Genomic DNA, 21,224 nt, shown 5'->3' on the forward strand with positions numbered 1-21,224 from the left:
CTTTTTCCAAATAAAATAAATATTATTAAAAAAAAGAGATTGGGCCCTCTGTTCCTATATACATTTCTTGCTACACTGTCGTTTCTGTTATCAAAAGTACTGCACTGAGGGTCGCTCACCTTCTAAGAGAGCATACTACTAGGTAGTCCTTCCTGCAGCCGGCATGGGTTCCAATCCGACCCAAGGCTCTTTAGTGCAAGTCATCCCCCTCTCTCTCTCTCCCACCCCTCCCGTCTCTCTGTTCACCCTCTCAATCCAAATATACCGGAGTAGAAATGCAGAATTACCCTTCATGAGTCATGACAATGTAATAAATACAAGCAGCAGTGGCCAGTGTACAAGATGTATGATTTTAGGCAATTACAATTATGATGATGTATGGAACAATATACAAACTGTACTTCAAAATGTACAAACTTTAGTAATTAAACTGTCGCTTGATGAGGAAATACTACTACTACTAGGCTACTGTCTTCAAGTTCAAGCTTCTCTTTTAACTCAATGAAGACAAACTGTCAAGGCTCAATTAACCATGCAGTCTCCTCAACCCCAGGAAAGCCCCCCCGTCAGTCGGGCTGCCTCTCTGCCCTTGCCTCAGGACTGGACCAGACAGTACTTCTATTTTGGGAGTGCGCTGAAGCTTTTTGAGGTATATGATGGGAAATAAATAAATTAGAATGACAAGGACACGGAGGTCTCCCTCGTTCGTCATCTTGCCCTTGTTCCCTCGCACATATTCCCTACACTTTTGTCACGTCCCTCTGCTCTACATAACTGCCGCCAAAGAGGCTTTTAAGGCTCCATCGAGCGACCAAACTCCACATCAACGGCAAGGCCAATTATAAGCACTCTATCACAAATACCCCTTCCCTTTCTGTGTGTCTCCCTCCCTCTTTCTCCCACCCGCTCTCTTTCTCTCAACTAGTATATCAATTTAACAGGAGGACAGATGATCAGTCCTCAAGCCTTTACTGTACAGAGAGAAGGTTGCAATCATCTCCATGGGCAATATACATGTGCAGAATAGCAACAGTTAACAGCAGTGACGCAGTGAAGCAGCAACTCTACTCCTCTCCTCTCCTCTCTTCCTTTGCCAAGATATGGACCAGGAGTAATGGCCAATCCAAAAATGATAAAAGTATTTTAGCTGCTCCACTCAAATAAAATGTTTTGCAAGAGTATTTAAGAGCAGATATGGTAGGAGTTACAAGCTCTATATTTCACATAATAATCATTGCTGTAGACTAGTGTTTGGTTCAATAACTGGTCTCTCTCCAGCTTGTTAATAAAACAGGAAATACATTTTCAGGTGGGTTGCCAATTTCATCCAATCAGGAGAGAGTACCAACTAAATCAGCTTCTGTTGGATAGTGTTCCAGTTAGAAATGTGTCTGCTCATTACTTTGCGTCATCACTTCTCATTTCTCTCCCGATTGTTGGATAAAATTGGTATCCCGATCTGAAAATGCATTTTCTGTCTACTAAAAAGAGAGAGAGAGAGAGACTGGGAATCTGGGATCCTCTGCTACTGAACAAACACAGCAATGATTACTATTAGAATATAGTTAATACAACATGTTTTTTTAAGCCTTTTTAACAAGCCATGTTTCTAACTTCACTAGGTTTTACCTCTAGGCTCTATGCCCTCATGTTTTAAATGTTTTGTTTCCATTCCTTAGATGTTTTTAGTCATGGGATGTTTCTTCTATTTATGCATTTGCCTAGTAGCACTTTTCTCTTTAATCAAGTTCACTTTCTTGATATCAGGGAAGATATACATTGTAATATAAAACCCTGCGTGTTCATATTTATGAGTTAAGGTTCACAAGAGGCCATGTTTACACCATCCGAGTTGAAATAACACTCAGGATAGTGTTTGAGGGTAAACTAAGGATAACTTTTCCTTCCACCTCACTACTTTTTAATTTGCTGAGTAACGGCAATACAGTAGCTGCCATTTCCTAGAAGTAGAGCCCAGACCAAAACAAAGCAGCAAAGGTTTTTCCCTGAAGGCATTAAAGGACTCTGTCAGTGGTCCATGTAATAGACCTGCAGGTCCTGTATTGCCATGAAGCAGAAGTGACCTTTGTCTCTCCCCCTCTCCCCCTCTCTCTCTCTCCCTCCCTCCCTCCCTCTCTCCCTCTCTCTCTCTCCCTCTCTCTCTCTCCCTCTCTCTCTCTCCCTCCCTCCCTCTCTCCCTCTCTCTCCCCCTCTCTCTCCCTCTCTCCCCCTCTCTCCCTCTCTCCCTCTCTCTGGTTAGAACATACATTAAAGCAGCTGCCTGACCTGTGGGTGACACATAGACCCACACCAGAGACAAACAACTCTCAAAACAAGATGTCCAAGTTAGACCCGAAGGGCACGGAACTCATCCTTCTGTGACATATTAACACCTTGGATGTCCAAGCCGGAGTTCTCCGTCCAAGTTCAAGGTCATGGTCAAGTGTCCAACACGGAGATTGATAAACAGGACGGAGATTAATGAAAACAAAACCGTTCGCATCGCTCTAGAGCCTTGGAGCGCTTGTTGCCCGATCCGATGACGTGTCAAAAAGTGACACGCCATCGAAAATCTCCCCTGCCCGTTTAGCTGACGAAAACGAAAATCTTAAAACGATCATAACTCCCGATCTAAATCATCCCGTCTAATTCTGAAAAAAAGATCCTGTGTTAGACGGCGCTCAGCGGTCCAGTCGCTAGTCGCGATAGATTTATTATTACCTCCCGTTGTTGTCGATCGACTCTAGAGCTATCGTTAGCTGCTACACAGACATGCACACCAGCTTCCGGTGCGCCGGTAAAAGTGGTCCGTGCGCTACAAATGATGGGCACCCTGGATGAAATGGATTAAATAGTTCCGGGCTTCTAAGGAGGTGTTAATAGAGTATTTTAACCCATTATGACCATTGATGCCTTCTAAATCAGTAGCTCTCAGAACTTTCAAAAATTCCAATATAGCAGATACACTACATGTGTACAAGCTTCACAGTGCGCCATGAAGCGACACGATGTGAGCTTGTATATCTGCTATTTTTGAATAGCCAACGCTAGCATCTAAAGTTACACAGATGCTTTCCCGGTTTTAATGGCTTTAATGAACAAACCCACGGTGTAAACGACAATTATATAGTATGCATTACGTTACAATATATCCTGCATGTATGTTATCACTTACTGAGAACGAAGAGGGATAGGTTGATCCCTGCCAAGCAGAAGCCCTCGAAGAACCTCAGGGTGCTGAACATGGGAACGTTGACGGAGAAGGCCACGGTCAGACCGAACACCAACATGAAGAGCACAGAGATGATCAGCACCGGATGGCGGCCAAACCTATTGGACAAGAGAAAGTTGGAAAGGGGACGATACAAGTTCAATGCAGTTCAAGTACAGTGGTGGAAAAAGTACTACTTTTTTTTTTACTTAAGTAAAAGTATCAATACCGCAATGTACTGTAGAAATAGTAAAAAAAAAATCAAATGCACTTGAGCAAAAGTAGGTATTAAAATGTACTTGAAGTACGAAAAGCAGAAAGTACTGTACTCATCATGCAGAATGGCCCATTTCACAAGTTTTCAAATGTGTTTTGAAAATAGCAGATCTACAAGCTTGCGACAGATTGTGATCATGTAGATATGCAATTTTCAAATGGCCGAAATATGAATAGGGATGAACTTGTGTTTAGTGTGTTTCGTAATAATACTCAACCAACCACTCAAATAACTAGTTTTCATAGAATTGTAGTCGAGTAAAAGTACATTTGCCTCCGAGATGTAGTGGTAAATGTATTTGAAAAAAATGACTGCCACAATGACAGCAGCAATGAAGACCTCTGTATGCAGTCAGTATCTTACCAGTCGGCAAGAACGCCAAACACGAGGTATCCGAAGATGGATCCCACCAAGAGGGAGAACTTTGCAATGTGGACCTTCCATGCTGAGTCACACACCAGACTCCACTGTTGAGAGAAGTAAACAAACACTTTCAAGTTCATTGTCACATAGGTTTACAGAGGGTGAAATGCTTTTCTTTCTGTACAGTCTCCGATGATTTGCAGTTTATATAGCCATAAGAATATTGAAATAAACAAAGTAAAAAAAACCTAGCATAGCAGGTTAACCATATCAAATACATAAGGTGCTTGTTAAAAAAGGACATCTCTCTTAGCAGATATCAGTGATAGTGAGCAGTACTGTATGCATAGTAATAATGTGATTTTATATGCATGCACACATCGAAATGAACTAAAAAGGAGATATCTTTTCACCTATTCTATGGGCCAAAACATTCGTTTTAACTTTGAGAGAGCAATGGGGATGTGTTTTTGGATAATGGAATACGTGCCTTCAGTTCTTTATTTAACTCAAAGTGCTGGGCAAAAGTGATCACTGTTGTTTTCACTGTATTGTGCTGAGTCCATGATATTGCGAAAGCTGTATTTTCCATCTCAAAGTCATGAGTCAACTATTCACTGAAGGAAGCCTTTACTTCCCTCGAGCAGCAATGGGATTCCTAGCATGCAAATTATACAGTGTGCGTGCGTGCGTGCGTGCGTGCGCGTGCGTGTGTGTGTGCGCGCAATTTGCATGTGTTCAACTTGTTAATTATTTTTTCTGCAGCACTGTAAATATGGGTCGCTCAAGACCTGAACAGTAGACTTTGATCACAGAATAATTGTAATAAACTAATGTCAAAATAATGCCCCAGTGCCTCTCAGAGGAGTTGCATGGCGACCCATTGGTGTGGTTTGGGCCATTGAATTGAACCAGTTCGTGCAACAGGGCATATCACACCGCTGGGACGAACGCTAAAACCGCTTCGTCCCGTCTCTCTCGACCCATGTCTCGTGGTTTGGGCTTTAGATCGCATACCACGTAAATAAGGCTATAGAGTCCTTACTGCAGCTGTCCCGCGTTCGATTCAGACCCAAGGCTCTTTACTGCATGTCATCCACATTCTCTCCCCCCCCCCCCCGTTTCTGTTCACTGTCCATCAAAATAAAAATAGAAACAGAAATGCCTAAAGAAAAGTAATAATTATAGTCCCAAATATGAACAGGCAAACATCCCTGAAGAATGTTGTTTTTGCAGCTATAGTCTCATTATGCAAAAACAGCTATTTAAACATAATAATGACATTTATAATGCCACTTTACATTCCACAGAATCTCAATGTGCTACTAGGCAAATGCATAAAAAGAAGAAACATCACAAGACTAGAAACATCTAAGGAATGGAAACTAAAAAATGTAAAACATGAGGGCATAGAGCCTAGAGGTAAAACCAGTGAAGTTAGAAAAATGCCTCGTTAACATATGCTACATACCACTAGTCAAACATTTATGTGACTGTCATTTCTACTGCCATACCGTCATGTCAAATGAAGGCTAGTTTTAGTAGTAGTCCCATAGCTTTGGGACAGGGGGAGAGGGATAAAGGCCTTCCAGCTGTCTGTTGGGGGACATTAGGCATAGAGGGACAGGCATGCTGGGGTGTGGCAGTGGTAACAGGTGCACTTATCAGGCAGCCGGTCAGAGAACCCAAGCAACACTCCACATTAAAGTTTCAGGTTTACGTTCTCATTGTCAAGAACAATTGCAGAGATTTAGAGAAATCATCCCCTTTGGGATACAAACAAAGTCCTCTTGGCCGTCACCGTGTTTAACAGTTTCAGTGAGAGAGGGGGATTCTATCCTCTTCTAACCTCTTAGCATAGTGACCTGCTCAGAATGGTACGCTCCAGCATAGTGACCTGCTCAGAATGGTACGCTCCAGGATACATAGTGACCTGCTCAGAACGGTACGCTCCAGGATACATAGTGACCTGCTCAGAATGGTACGCTCCAGGATACATAGTGACCTGCTCAGAATGGTACGCTCCAGCATAGTGACCTGCTCAGAATGGTACGCTCCAGGATAGTGACCTGCTCAGAATGGTACGCTCCAGGATTACCCAGAGCCACCCAGCCATCACATGACCCAGACATGGGTCACATGACCCAGGCATGGGTCACATGACCCAGGCATGCCACTCATTCAATGGCTTCGGTATCGATGTCAGCCGGGACAAAGACAGGGAGGCAAACAAGTACCTGTTGTGCAATGGCACCAAGAGAGGAAAACATGGAACACTTGAATGTAAAGATGCTCGCCCAGCATATCACCGAATCAAAAATCCATTGCGTGTGCTATAATTTATGAAGACTTGAACCTTTGTGTCTGAACTCTGAATAACAAACACATGACTAATGCTGCGTCACGGCTGATCACACTTTGATGACAATGCAGAATGGACATCTGTGGCAGGAAATTTACTATGTTGCATAATGTTGGACAGTGCCCAACAAAATGGGCATTTGTGCCAAAGAGCTGGGCAAGGTGTAACTGTAAGACTATGTACAAGTCATCCAAAACACACCTTAAATGTTACAAGTTACAACGTAGAATGAAAGCTGTTAAGCAGTTAACAGCATACTGTATAAGAATAACATGGCAGTTGATTTCCACTGTGGCCACCCATGTTGAAAAAGGCAATATATAAATGGTATACACACTGCAATGTATCCGTGTTCTTCTAATTCCTAATAGTACATTTATTCATTTTGTGTCTCACTCTCATACGACCTCCAATTACACAAATTGCAGCAATCTTAAATGGTCCAATCTACGTGGTCTATTTAAGCAGACCGACATTCATTCTTATAATGTTCAACATCTCTCGCTGCTACAGTGCAATAAATGACAGCTCATCAGTGATCAATCTCCTTTCAACTCTCCAGCCTCCTCTTTACGTACCATAACGAGCGGTTCGGCTCATTTATATTATCCATTATCATGTCCATGTAATAACTGTGCATCTTGAGTTATTTCTTTTAGCCCGCTCTCCCTGGCCACAATTGAACATTTTAATGTGTTCTTTAATTTGTTTTGCCTGGTTAAATAAAGAGACCGTCTTTAGGCCCTGCTTTGGGGGCGGAGGGTGATCTCAGACAGTCTGTGTCATGCTCGCACAGATGGTTCTGCAGCATCATGGGACCAGAGACACACCGTCATTGTAATTAGTTAAAGGTATATTCAGTGATTTGACTTAATTCAAATATCACTTATTTTTTATTTTTTTCTGGATAATCCTCCCTACTATAGAGTGTGCTGACCATATAAGGAGTTCCTCCCTGTCCCCAGTGAGCCCCTGGGGTCAAAAAACCCTAGTTTCAGTTTTGGTGGCGGGTGGCAAAGCCTTCATCCAATCAGGATGAGAGGGGCCTTCCTGCAATCATGATCGACTGGGGGCGGGCCTTGGTGCACATGCTGTTGGCCTGTTGCACTTCCCCCCACTGTAGAGCGTGCATGTGCACATTTTGTTGCCGGGCGGACTGGGTGGTTTTCCAAATCACCCAAATCACTGAATGCTCCTTTAAAGGTAGCGGGTAAGTACTTTTCTTTGGTTAAAATAAGTGTTAAAAAGCTCTATATTGTAGTACTCATTGCGGCCTGATTTTCACGATTTAAAAAAAATAGCAGACCTACAAGCACGTAGCGTGCCACTCGGTGGCGCGCTATGAGCTTGTAGATCTGCTATTTTTCAATAGCTAAAGTATTACATAATGCTTAGTTAAAACACTAAAAAGGGGTTCCCGCCCAGAATGGGTAGTGTTTGTTCAGTAACAGGAGTCTCCAGCTTTTAATTAAACAGAAAATGCATTTTCAGGTCGGGATGCAGATTTGATCCAATCAGGATAGAGAACACAGTCAGGATACAGATTAAAAAAGTGGAACTGTAAATGATGACACGGACACTATAAACATCACGTTGATAAGGTGATAAATGGCTACTCTCTCCTGATTGGCTGAAATTGTGTCACCTACCTGAAAATGTAAAGAGCTGGAGAGACAGGGAGACCCCTGTTACTGAACAAACCACTCTATAGCAATGATTACTATCAGAATATAGCGATTTAACCCTTTAACCAAAAATATTTTGTTTTAACCCGTTCCCTACCTTAAATTCATTCCAATAAATGGTTTTCATTGAGAGATGTCTGAATGTATGTAATTAAATGACTACATTTGCGCACTCTGTTATATTAACAACAACGTTGCCTGCTGGTCGGTCGCAGGCAATCATCTTAAACGCCATTCCAACTCTTATTCCGAAGCATTGAATGAAAAGTCTTGTTGTGTAGGTAGTTAGGCAGACACCTCTTAATTTGTTAGCTGACAAGCACAAAGCACCGGACAAAAGCCCTACTGCTGCCTGGAACTGTGTGTGTGACGTGCGTGCGTGCGTGCGTGCGTGCGTGCGTACGTGCGTGCAACTGTGTGTGTCTCACAGTCTGTGCGTGCGACTGCATGCACACACGCACTTGTGCGTATCGTGTCCTCCACACTGTTCCAAGGCACAGATGGGGGACCGGGAGACAAGCAGTGAAAACCCTGGGGTGTCTGTCTGTCTAAAAAAGCGGTCTGTTGTCCTACATCAATGGTCATTCTGCGCCAGTGAGCGTCATTAGCCATGATGGGGACGCCTCCTCCCAACTACAGCTGCACCCCGAGTCCCCGACTGCACTCGTTGAACTACAGTGCGGGGGTGGCGGGGGGGGGGGGGGGGGGGGGGGGGGGGTGTTCGAAGAAAGAAAGAGAAACTAGGTGGGAGGGGTTCGATTCAGAGGGGGAAAAAAAATAAAAAATGAAGGCACCGATAGAGGAAGGGGATCGAGGCATATTAACAGACAGAGACAATTATATTCTAAGGTGAAAGATGTGTTGGGAGACAGCTACCTACGAGGCCAGCGTCCGTCCGTGGAGGAAGAAATGTGAGAGGGGAGACTGCTGCAGAGTTACTGCCTAGCAACAGACCCCCCCCCCCCCCCCCCCTCGCCTTGCTTATCCATCTCTTTTGAATTCCCACAGTGTAAGTTTTAACACGATTTCCTCCTGCATCCCCAAGGTTTGAGAGAATACGATTTTCGTGAAAATGAGCAATGATGACGGAGAGGTACTGTGAGAGAGAGGGAGTGTGAACAAGTGAATGAATGTGGAGCAGCCGAGCAGGCAAGCATCGCATAGCGTGCATTACAGGCATTCTATTACGGCATTCTGTCCTGTAGTAGTAACGTACACACAGGAAAGTCCTGAGAGTTGCAGGTCTGTTTTTTCACTCCCAGAGTTAAAATAACACCGAGGATTCTCACCGTGTAAACTAAATGCCATTGCAGACAGTGCACTGCGTGTGCAATTCAATACATAGGAGCCAGTTCATATTAACTGGGTGTGGAGCAACGCCTGCCAATAACTGCCACTACAGCATCTAGACAATAAAACACAAAAGACTAGAGGATGAACAGAAACATGTTGAACAAGATGGGTAACAGCATGTGCACTTTCCTGAAATAAAAAACAATACTGGCACATTCACAGAGCACTGCAGACAGACACAACACACCATTCTACTCAATGGAAAATAATGAACAACTGGAGCTTCTGTGCTCGTCCCACAGAGGAAAAAATGCCCAGCGTTACAAGAAGGCTGCTCCAGCCGCATGACAAATTACCTTAGCGTCAGTAGGTTTCACTATTGTCTGTTCGATCAATGTACTGTATGTTGTTGTTTTTTACACCTCTAGAGAGATCAGCTATATGAAGGTTACAATGCTAGTACAGTATTACAGGTATGTCCACAACTGCTCAAATGTGAATCTCGATTTTCCTCCACAAGAATTGATATCACGATTCTAATTTTTTCCTTTAGTTGCCAACATTCAAAATGTGGCACCTGGAGCCGACTACTGTGGTTTTAAACAGACAACATCAAAGCTTGACATAAAAGGGCCACTTCACCCCTTTCGCAACCAGATCTTATTTTAATGATGTTTGGGAGACAAGAAACACTTTCCCATGGGGTTTTAATGTGTGTAATACTGTATGTGCTTTTAGATATTTCAGTATTTCAATGTGCCAGTGATGTCATGTACACTGGTCTCATTTCCTTCCTGGACTACATGTTGTCTCAGTAAGACAGCCCTCTCCTACTCAGAGAGTAATAAAGGACTACATGTTGTCTCAGTAAGACAGCCCTCTCCTACTCAGAGAGTAATAAAAGGTTAGAGGCCGCCCCCTGCTATTCATTTCGATAGAAGTTGCTCAGTGGCGTTTTGAAGCACCCGGAAGAACTACTATCTACTATCTGGTGTCCAAAATGCGGTAGTGCAAACGAGCGCTCAATGATAAAGCCCAGATGCACGGGGTTTCCTCATGATAAATCCACGGGTCCGCCTGCAGTCCCCGCTCTTACCACTAGGGCCGAGCGCTTCAACGTTGGAGAGCCTCCCTGGGGGCTTGCTCCTACTCCACAAGCCAAGGTGGGGTGAGTGCAGCAAAGCATTAGGGTCATTGTAGTAATCCAGCAGTGAGACCAGTGTCCATGACATCACAGACACTTTGAAATACTAAAATATCTAAAAAAAACACAAATTACCCAAATCAAAATCCCAGGAGAGTGTTTCTCGTCTCGCAAACATCATTAAAATAAGATCTGGTTGCAAAATGGGTAGTCACAACTCTTATAGCAAAAGCATAAGAGTAACTCAAATAAATTGGACAGCCAACTACTGCTGCACGATTCTTCACAAAATGAGATTGCGTAGGTGTCTGAATCTAGATCGCGATCTTTTTTCAATTAATTCATTGTGCATTGTTTTCAGGCTTTGAGCACTAGACAGGGGGACAGGCCTGATGCGATGAGAATTGGGATTGGGATTCGTTGGTAGATACAGTAGGGTTAGGTAGGTAGGTACTGTATGTGCATTTGTATGTAAGCTATTGTTTATTTATTACTTGACAATACATAAATGTACCTCATCAGAAGTAAGAAGATAATGGCAAAAGTAGTTTTATTATTATACAATATTTGTATGTATTTTTATATAGATATCCCTTGGCAATTTGCAACAGAGAGAGAAACTAGAAAGGAGCGCTCCACTGAGTGTCTACAATGCCAGGAGGCCTAGTACCCACTACCCAGGCCTAGTACCCACTACCCAGGCCTAGTACCCACTACCCAGGCCTAGTACCCACTAACCAGGCCTAGTACCCACTACCCAGGCCTAGTACCCACTACCCAGGGCCAGGCCTAGTACCCACTAACCAGGCCTAGTACACACTAACCAGGCCTAGTACACACTAACCAGGCCTAGTACCCACTAACCAGGCCTAGTACCCACTAACCAGGCCTAGTACCCACTAACCAGGCCTAGTACCCAAGTGGGTTACATCCGTCTGGAATGGGTTCAAGGATGCTACAGAGATAAGATAACATGTATGGTTCGATATAAAGCCCCTATGGTCAGAGGGGGAAACAACCTTGGAGGTGTACAATAGAGGCCCCTCGACATAAAACAATACATATCTTCTGATCTCTATCAATCTCTATCTTCTGAGATTAGGGTTGGGAGATATCTATTGATCAAATATGTTGATATCAACAATATTGTGACGAGATTGTGGCTACTGGTGTCATAATATTTATTTATTAATATTAATCATCAATGCTTATATAATAACTAATGGAACAAAGCCAAATAATAGAACAGCTAGAACAGTCAGGTAAGTGCCGAAAATTACATCTGCTTTGCTGTAAGGCATCTTTTAAAACACGGAAAAGACAACACTTCGGATATGCCAATATGCATAATACCAGAAGATCTATCTAGTCTTGTATGTTGTATCACACGATATTAAAGGTATATTCAGTGATTTCACTTAATTCAAATATCACTTATTTTTGAGTGGTGTAAACCACTCCTACAACTGGCTTTGTTAGTGCAGAAAAAATGAGCATGGTTGCTATGTTCACCCTGTTCACCCGGGTATGATTTCCTACACCTGGCTTTGTTAGTGCAGAAAAAATTAGCATGGTTGCTATGTTCACCCTGTTCACCCGGGTGTGATTTCATTGCGTCAGACATGATTTCATTACGTCAGACAGGCCTTACACCACTCAGTTCACACGGGTGTGATTTCTTTGTTTTGTTGTGATAATCCTCCCTACTATAGAGTGTACTGACCATATAAGGAGTTCCTCCCTGTCCCCAGCGAGCCCCTGGGGGTCAAAAAACCTTAGGTTTTCGTTTTTGACTAGGTGGCAAAGCCTTCATCTAATCAGGATAGAGAGGGGCCTTCCGCCAATCATGATCGAGCGGGGGCGGGGCTTGGTGTGTGTGCTGTTGGCTTGTCGTGTGTCCCCCCACTGTAGTGCGTGCATGTGCACATCTTGTTACCGGGGCGGACCGGGGGGGGGGTGTTCCTAATCACCCAAATCACTGAATGCTCCTTTAATAGGGCTATAAAATTGCCCAGCTCAAAGAGAGAAAGAAACCCACTACCCATCCTCCGCCTCACATTCCATTGTCCTAATCCTACAAACAAAACCTGAAGACCAGCCAAAGGTCAAACACCCAGCCTCTATGTTCACTCTTCACTGATCAAGACCACCACTTATCAGAACGTAGCCTTGCAGTAAACACGCCGTGCGCACACAGTTTTATCCTCGCCACTTAAGTTATCAGAAACAAACCATGCGGCACCCACAGTCTGCAGAGAGTCTTATCTTTCAGTCACACAAGTATCTCTTCTCCCAGTTGACGCCGTTAGTGGGTGTCGTTGTTGTGCCGACTTGGCATCTGCGGCGGGGTCATCCCCTCTCAACAGCTGAGACCGTCCTCCTACTGTCCCATACTGATCTGGGGTCTGTGCGAGTGACAGGCCAGCTGGGTAAACAGCATGGACGCACATGGAGCAAGAGAGGCCGGGGGGAGTTGGACTACGGTATCAACTTGCAAATCTTTGGGTGTGCAACCTCATAGCGATATTGGGACTGGGTGTTCCCACCAACAAGCTTGTAAAGAACATACTGTATGTATGCTTCAGAGGTTATGTCTGCATGATTACTGTATTTTACGAAATACAATATGTGTACTAATTAAAGTACTCAAAATTAAAATTACATTATAATAGCAGATACTGCAGTGTTCTGATCAGCAAACCAAGCTGGAGAGCAAAATACAATCCTGCTAGCCATCAGACCACAACTGGACCCCTGCCAGTTTGCATACAGAGCCAAAGGAGGGACATAGCATGCCTCCTCCCAACATCTGGAATCACCAGACAATTTAGCAACAATTCACTTTGTTGAATTCAGTTCCGCCTTCCAACACCATCAGATTATATAATAGAAACTTCACACCAACTCAACATCCCTCCACTCCTCAATCAACTCACATCTTCCTTAGCAAGAGACTGTGGGGCTGTGACCTCTAACAGTGCCTTCTTTACACACCCTCAACACAAATGACTATCAGCCGCTCACCCATCACCACATACTTCAAATACTCTGATGACTCTGCCATTTTCAGACTGCTCAAAAAGCAATTTCCTGACAATTACCTACAGCTGAACATGGACAAGACAAAATAACTGGTCATTAACACACCACACACTGGACTGAACCCTCCTCCACCCATGAGAGATAATAAAACAGGTAGACAACTTCACATATCTTGACTTGGACTGACTTTGGACAATAAACTTTTGCCCCACGTCTTTTAGTCAATCTACAGTAAGTAAGCCAAATTCATCCCATTCTGTTGCTCATGCTTTTTCAACATGTTGACCATCTCCAACGAAATAAACAAACGTACCATCACAGGCAGCCTCTGAAATATCTTTCCACAAAAAAACTCACACATGAATGACAGAGCCACCACACGCCTAGCATTCACATAGCACCCCCTCAATCATCACTTCACAATAATGGCATCTGGACAGAGACAACTTTGAGATGGGAAAAGGGTTGCTTTTCCAGGAGTTTTGTCCACTCGGCTATTGCAGCGTTTAACCAAACTGTGTTGCTGACATGTTGTTGTGTGTTAGTGAAATGGATGTATTTGAGATTCTATGAATTGTCTTTACCTGTATGTTCACTATGTTGTGTTGTATGCTATTGGTATGCGTTTCTATGTCGGACAGGCTGTGAAAACAAATATCCCTCTGGGACAATGATAGTCTAATCTAAAATTGAATCTAATCCAATAGCTTCAAAAGGTGTGTACAGTAGCTTTGTGGCAGTCAAATGTTTCTCCAATCTCCATAGGATAATCCTGTTTCAAAACAGAAAGATCCTAATCAATCTTCCATGATGATGCTATAACACGTACGTGTGTGTGTGTGTGTGTGTGTGTGTGTGTGTGTGTGTGTGTGTGTGTGTGTGTGTGTGATGAGATGCTTCTTCCAGCAGCGTGCGTGCCGCCAGCGCCGTTATATCTGTCTGAATGGGAGTCAGTGGATTGGGCAGAGAGCAGAGAGACCCTACTAGTCTCCCAGTAATGATACATTCTCACTTCTATGGCTCAGCCCAATTAAATGAGACCCAGAGGAGACCCAGGACTCTATTAGAACAGGTCCACATCAGCCTCTTTATACCCTGCACACAGCGGTGGAAAAAGTAGCCTACTCACGTGTTTTACTTAAGTAAAAGTATCAATACTGCGATGTAGAACTAGAAATATTCCGTTACAAGTAAGTCCTGAATTCAAAAGGTAGTAAAAGTACAAACGTATTGGGGCTGAAGTGGTTCATGTATGTTTTGAAAATAATAATGAAAAGCTACAAAGTAACTAGTAACAAAGGTTTTCAAATAATGGAGTAAAAGTACAATAATTGCTCTGAGATGTAGTGTAGTAGAAGTAAAAGTACAGTAAAGTAATTGTACTTCAAAGCCTCCTTTCAGATGTTGCCTTAGTGAACTACACCAAGAGGCACGTTATATTCTCTCTCTTCTGCAGATTAAACCTATGTTGAAAAGGCACCACTGGGAATAAAGCCAATGGACATTTTATTATGTCTTCGCGTGCGACCAACGTTGACTGTTAATAGGGTGTGAAGGGGTTAAAGCGTGATGGTATATTCTTTTTACTAGACACACGCGAGTCTTGGCACTCCGTTCCGCTGCCCATGTATATAGGATGTCTCACACACACACACACACACAAGTCACACACACGGTCATGTGCAGTTATGCCGAGGCAATCCAAACACATGGCTGCTGAGTCAGCACTTCCTGCAACAGTGTCACGTCCCCCGACTTCCACTGAGGTCATATGAAAGGTAGAGATATGCTGCTCGGGACTGGAGAGTCCATTCTCTTCCAATTTGGCTTCTCGTCGTCAGGGGTCACCTGTCCTGAACGCCTGCCTCGCCAATCAATTTCTCCCAAGCATGACCTTTGTCACAACACGGAACGTCTGTCTGGGTCAGGGAAGGGAAGGGCACCGTTCCAGGGAGGCTTTCACCAACTGCTCGGCTCTGTCACCGACTGTTCTGCATTGGTGGCAGTGTCAACATGACATTCAGAGGACGTGCGTGTGCGTGTGTGTGTGTGTGTGTGTGTGTGTGTGTGTGTGTAAAGGCAACACAAATGCATGTATTCACGGCCCACTAAGCCACCAAGTATGAAGGAGAATCAACAGTCCTGTAGTGTAGTGCAACACCGTTGGTCAACGTGCACACTGTTACACAGTGAAATCCTAACACTTGCTTGCTGTGTATGGCTGCAGGTGCAACAATATCTTTCTGGTTAACTTAACTCACACTCAGATCCCCTTCAGGAGTCAGGACTGAATACAAGATTTCCCTTCTCACCCATCAGTGCATCTAGGACAATGTCCTCCCCCCCCCCCCCCCCCCCCCCCCCCCACCACCACCCACCTTAAAGAACTCATCGCCCCTAAACCTGCCACTCAAAGCCTCCGCTCTTCCAATACCCGCCAATCTCCGCACCATGGGCGACCGGGCCTTCTGCTACACAGCCCCATGTCTGTGGATTCTGGAACTCCCTCCCTTTGCACCTGAGAGCACCACAGTCCACAGATGCTTTTAAGAATGGACTAAAGACCTCCCTCTTTTAACAAAGCATTCTGTTTAAAAAAATCTCTTACCTAGACTTGACCCTTTTAGTTTAGCCAAGCTTAGTTTAGCCAATCTTAGCCATGATATTGATTGTTGCTTATGCTGTTTTTGTTATTTGTTTGTTTTTTGCCATGCTTTTAACCCTGTAGCACTCTGAGATTTGTGAGAATGTAAAGTGCTTTATAAATAAATTGCATTATTATTATTATTGAGAGGCCATCATCATTCTAAGAAAAACAGGAGAACATTCTGCAAATATAGCAGATCTACAAGTTCACAACATACTGCGTTGCATTGTGAGCTTGTAGATCATCATGCAAGATTTGGCGTAAGGGAAAATAGAAAAGTATAGAGCCCTGGGGGACACGGGTCAATGAAGTACATATAGCGTTGCATTTTGTTTTAAAATACAAAATGTGGCCATGGGTGGTATGGCTGACAGAGGATTAAGAATAACCGTTTCATTATTCTTAGCATCTTCACGAGGGGGAATGAAGTTATTTGAAATTGGGGAAGCTGTTGCATCAGTTTCTCCACTCAGATGGTGTCCTGTACAGGCTAGTCTTCAGGCAGGGAGGGATTATCATAATATCAAATATAGCTCCGGCTTGAATGCGTTTGCCCCCAGGTGAAGGGTGCTATTAATGCAAGCTATCTGAATAGCGTGTGCACCAGAATTATTAGAGCAGCCTCTCCAATTAGGTATCACTGGACAATACAAAAAACGAGAGCAGGGTGTATCATAGTGTCTCCTCACAGTGGACAAGATGCAAGAGAGCTCCATTTTATGTGCTGGCAGTTTAAGCATGGACATTATCAGTGATAAACAGATGGATCGTTGGCATCCCTGCGAGCCAAAAGCTCAGCATGGATGGCACACCGTCTCCTCTTCCCCGTGGCAGATCAAACCAAACCAGTCTATCACTTCTATTTGATCATCATTGTCAAATCAAATATTTGAGGGAGAAATAATCCTGATGAACTGGATACCACTTGTTTACAGTGTCGCACAAGTGGAGTGTACTAGGGCGCAAGGTTATTACATTGCATCACTCACAAAGAACGATGAGGATGTTCTTCAGCACAGCCAATGTCTGACATTAGGTGCTGCTGACATGGCAGCTATAGACGCATATAGAAATACAATATAGGGTATGCTATGTTACATTACTGTAGGAACATTTCCATTGGAAATGAAAGAAAATGATATCAACTTCAAAACCCAGCACTCTCAGGTAGGAATTATTATAGAAATCAGTCTAATGAATGAGCTGCAAAAAGGAAACTCGTGGCTTTTGAATGCACCTCAGGTTGTGAGGCGTGTTCATAAATGACATTATCACAAAGCTCATAAGTCAAATACCGTGAGGAGGACCTTATGAATTCATGATTACTGATTTTCTGTTATACGTCCTCATACAATGAGATGATGCTTGGCGTGGGTAGGCCTGTATGCAGAGTATCTATCCACACACAGAAGAAGGACTGATGTTAATAATCCCTCATTTAGCATAACATCACATCCATGTTGTTGAACCATAATGACAACAGACGGACATAATAAGGCCTCATCCTGACAAACTGAGATAGAGATCAAACTGCAAAACAGAAAGAGAGAGAGAGGGCAGGGGGGGAGGGCCTCATCTGCCCTCAAGACTTGAGGGAAGATGATTAGTTTCTCAAGTGGAAAGCATTATGACACAAAGTGAAACAATGCCGAAGGACAGTAGCATGTCTCTGATAGCAGGTCGTATACCTCGAGTCAGCTGCTGGGATGACTCACTCATGCTGCTGTCCCCGGCTGCCATGAAGCATGCTCTCTGGTCTATAATATACCATGTTGAGTGTCCCCATGTCCTACTTTAGAACCACGATTTGTCAACAAAAGGTGCATGGAAGTGATTATAGTCTACCAATGCTATTGCATATGCATTATGCAGTAGGTAACCCACAGTGTAAAACGCCCACTGTGTGGAAGAGAAACCCTGCATTCTGCCCCAGCATCTCATCTGCCTCATACAGTACTAGGCAGATAGGAGGCTATAGAACATATTTGCCACATGCAATAATATAAAAGGTGTCAGGAGCAGATCAAAGCCATCACCTGCCAGCCATGCTGTAGTTCGAATAAAAAACGGGGAAAAACAGGCCTATTCATTGGGTTTACCCTGGTATTGAAATCAGATGGTGTCCATCACTCACAATGTATTCCACTCGTCATCACGAAATATAGATGGGATGGGGCATTGATACATAATATATTGATAAGACTGAGAAGACATTCCATGATGCACGAGGTAATAACTTACCTTGGTGACAACATTCCGCACAAGTCCCGTTTGCAGCTCAAATGTCCATTCCTTGCACATGCACTGCATGTTGGCCGAATCATTGTGAGTGCCATAACTTCCATTGGCATAAATAAAAGCGGGACGCGTGCTGCTATTGTGCGGAGCGTGAAATAAAGCGGAATGACTTCTAGTCAAATTGGTAACATTTGCCATAGTAGGCTGGTGGACACACGTGTTGTTCGGCTGGGCAAGGAGAAAATTGTCGGAATATTGGCTGAATCCAATAAAGATCGCCGGGATCCATGTCAGCACGATGAGGTGTCTCTGGTAATTCCCAAATCCCCCGAGAAACGGCAGAACACAGTCGTCGATGCGTGCCAGCACGGACGGCGACGTGGGGTCGGGAGACACGAAGCCGTTCTCCGGTTGATGGTCCTGGTCCGTGTCGAGCTGCACCACGGCCATCGCGGTCTCGCTCATGGATGCGTCTGTAGCGCAGCAGACAGCAGCAGCAGCCGAACAGGCGGGCGGGCGGTTTGGCAGTGCTACTACACTACTGCCCCTGTCGAGTCGAGTAGTCCACCACAATGCGTCAATGCCCCCGCTCCGCTCTGCTCTGTCTGCTGGTGCTGCTGAAAGCAGTGCGCACTCAATCACTGGGAATGGAAATAAGACGCACCTCTTTATTATCAGGAACTAAGCATTCACTCCGCGTGTGTGTGTGTGGCTGTGCTCCCTCCCTGCCACAGAGTAGACTAGTCGTGCTACTGAAATTAAAAAGCTTCAATCTCGGTTTAAAAAAAATCACTGGAAAACAGGAGAGACTGCAGTGATGCAGCCCTATGTATAACCGGTAGTGGAGTAGTATGTCCCTTCTTGAGGCCCCCTCGTCTCATACATTGTAGCCGACTTGTGTGTGTCACAGCCGTGGAGGAAGTGCCGAGTCCGCCCTCTCCTGAGGGCGCTACAGGTAACACACCTGTCCAAAAATACCGACAGAGACGAGACCTAGTAGTCCCGTGCCTTTAAAGACACTGCAATGTCGCCATGGTGCACTAGGTCCCCAAGACACATCAAAAGGTCTGTAGACTTTTAGTAAAGGAATATAAAATGCCAACTAGAAAAGCAATGACAACAAAAGACACCTACCTACCACCAGGTGTCTACGGTCTACTCTACCTACGTCTGAGAGGAGGAGGGACTCACTCTATCCCCACCCACTGTGCGTGTGCGTGCGTGTGTGTGTGCGTGTGTGTGTGTGTGTGTGTGTGCGCGTGTGTGTGAAAGAGAGAGAGAGAGGGTATTTTGCATTTTTGCAAATTATGTTTCCTCTGCCTATAAAAGCCCATTTTTGAATTGAATTGAATTGAATTGAATTGAATTGAATTGAATTGAATTGAATTGAATTGAATTGAATTGAATTGAGAGAGGGGGAGAGAGAGAGAGAGATAGAGAGAGAGAGAGAGAGAGAGAGAGAGAGAGAGAGAGAGGACCATCCATGAGTGTTGATTTAAATTAGGGAATGTAGGGACTACAGGCATCCTCCTCACTCAGTCCTACCGCTTTTGGTTTAATTGTCCGACTACTATACACTTTAACTAATACAAAATATGTTTTCTCTTCTGTGAAACAATATCATTGACTCAACAAAGGGTTAACTCAGGGTTTCCCATTTTGCTCCCCCACATGTTCTAGGTCTAGTGTGATTGGCTGGGTAGAGAACCCTCCTATATCACCTAGTTGCAAGTTGCAACACAGTTGGATTGAGGAGAACTGGTTAAGGGTTTGATTGAATCAACTTCTGTAAGGAACCTCCACATTATGAATGAAATTCCTCATTCAACTACTTAAAACATTTGGTTAATGGTGTGTATAGTAATAATTTGACTTAGATTATGGACTGGGCCAATAGGGCCATTGCACAGAGGCCCTTGACTACTAGGGGCCCCTAGAAGGCCCAGGGTCAACAATTTACTAACATGTTAGGATCTAACAGGACGTGCTGGGCCTCTAATTCAGCCTGGGAAATTGAGTTGGAGAGGCCCTTTCGGCTGTGTGCCAGAAATAAATCACACCCGTGTGAACTGAGTGGTGCAGTGACGTCACACACTAACCATAGCAACCATGCTCACCTGTATGTGGCCCCACGTACAGGTACACACATACACAGGTACAGACAAAGCTGGTTGTTGGAGTGGTTTGCACCACTCAAAAATACTAACTGATGAACGGTGACTGTGATTTGGCCTGTAATTCAGCCTGGGAAAGTAAATTATATACTGTAGGCCTATATAAAAAATAAAAAATTATCCTAATTCCTAAAACGGACAGCCAGGTTCCGCCTGGACTGGACCGGCTGTTTGGAAGTTGTCCCAGATTTCCCAATGGTCACCACGTCCCTCACTCAAACATGTGGGCCCCTCAGTCTACACAGAACGAGCAGAACGAAGCCCCCTCCTACTGTATGGCTATCTAACAGGTGTAACATCTGACTTTTAAGATATATGTGTCCTGAAGATGAAATATCTACAGGTGCTTTCAGCTTTCTTGACCCACACATGCCTTACAATTTGAGTAGTGTGTTTATGTGCCCACCTGACTACCCGTCGGGTGGCTCAGGTGCAGCTCAGGTGAGATCACAGACAGGGAGGGGGAGAAAATTGTCATCATCCAATAATAAATCAATCAGAGATTATACCACAGGCAATCAGTTAGCTCCATATATGGGCACAAAGGGGGGCATGCACATACAATTGGCATACTGATGACATCAGCAATCTCATATGGCTCAATATGAAGGGTAAAATGAGGACTGAAATGAAATGTGTAATCTAGTCAAGAAATATATGAAATACAAGAAAGAACTTTTTGTTTTGTTTTTTGTAACCTTTTTCATCCAGTGTCAATTGATGTAATCCTGGCCGCTACACTCCCTCTGCCAACCTGAGGAGAGCAACGGACTGACCTCATTTTTCCT

At 44.1% G+C, this 21,224-nt stretch overlaps 1 protein-coding gene across 1 annotated transcript in view; it reads right to left on the minus strand.

The window, feature by feature from the left end:
- LOC306912358 (solute carrier family 22 member 23-like) overlaps nucleotides 1-19,389 on the minus strand; it is a 59,990-nt gene extending 40,601 nt beyond the window's left edge. The window contains 3 exon segments of the mRNA XM_079488515.1: nucleotides 3,176-3,330; nucleotides 3,852-3,955; nucleotides 18,266-19,389. Coding sequence (XP_079344641.1) covers nucleotides 3,176-3,330; nucleotides 3,852-3,955; nucleotides 18,266-18,727 — 721 coding nt within the window. The 5' untranslated portion in view covers nucleotides 18,728-19,389.
- Between the last annotated feature and the right edge of the window lie 1,835 nt (nucleotides 19,390-21,224).

Source organism: Electrona antarctica, assembly GCF_951216825.1.
Source record: "Electrona antarctica genome assembly, chromosome: 19".
NCBI classification, from domain to species: Eukaryota; Metazoa; Chordata; class Actinopteri; order Myctophiformes; family Myctophidae; genus Electrona; species Electrona antarctica.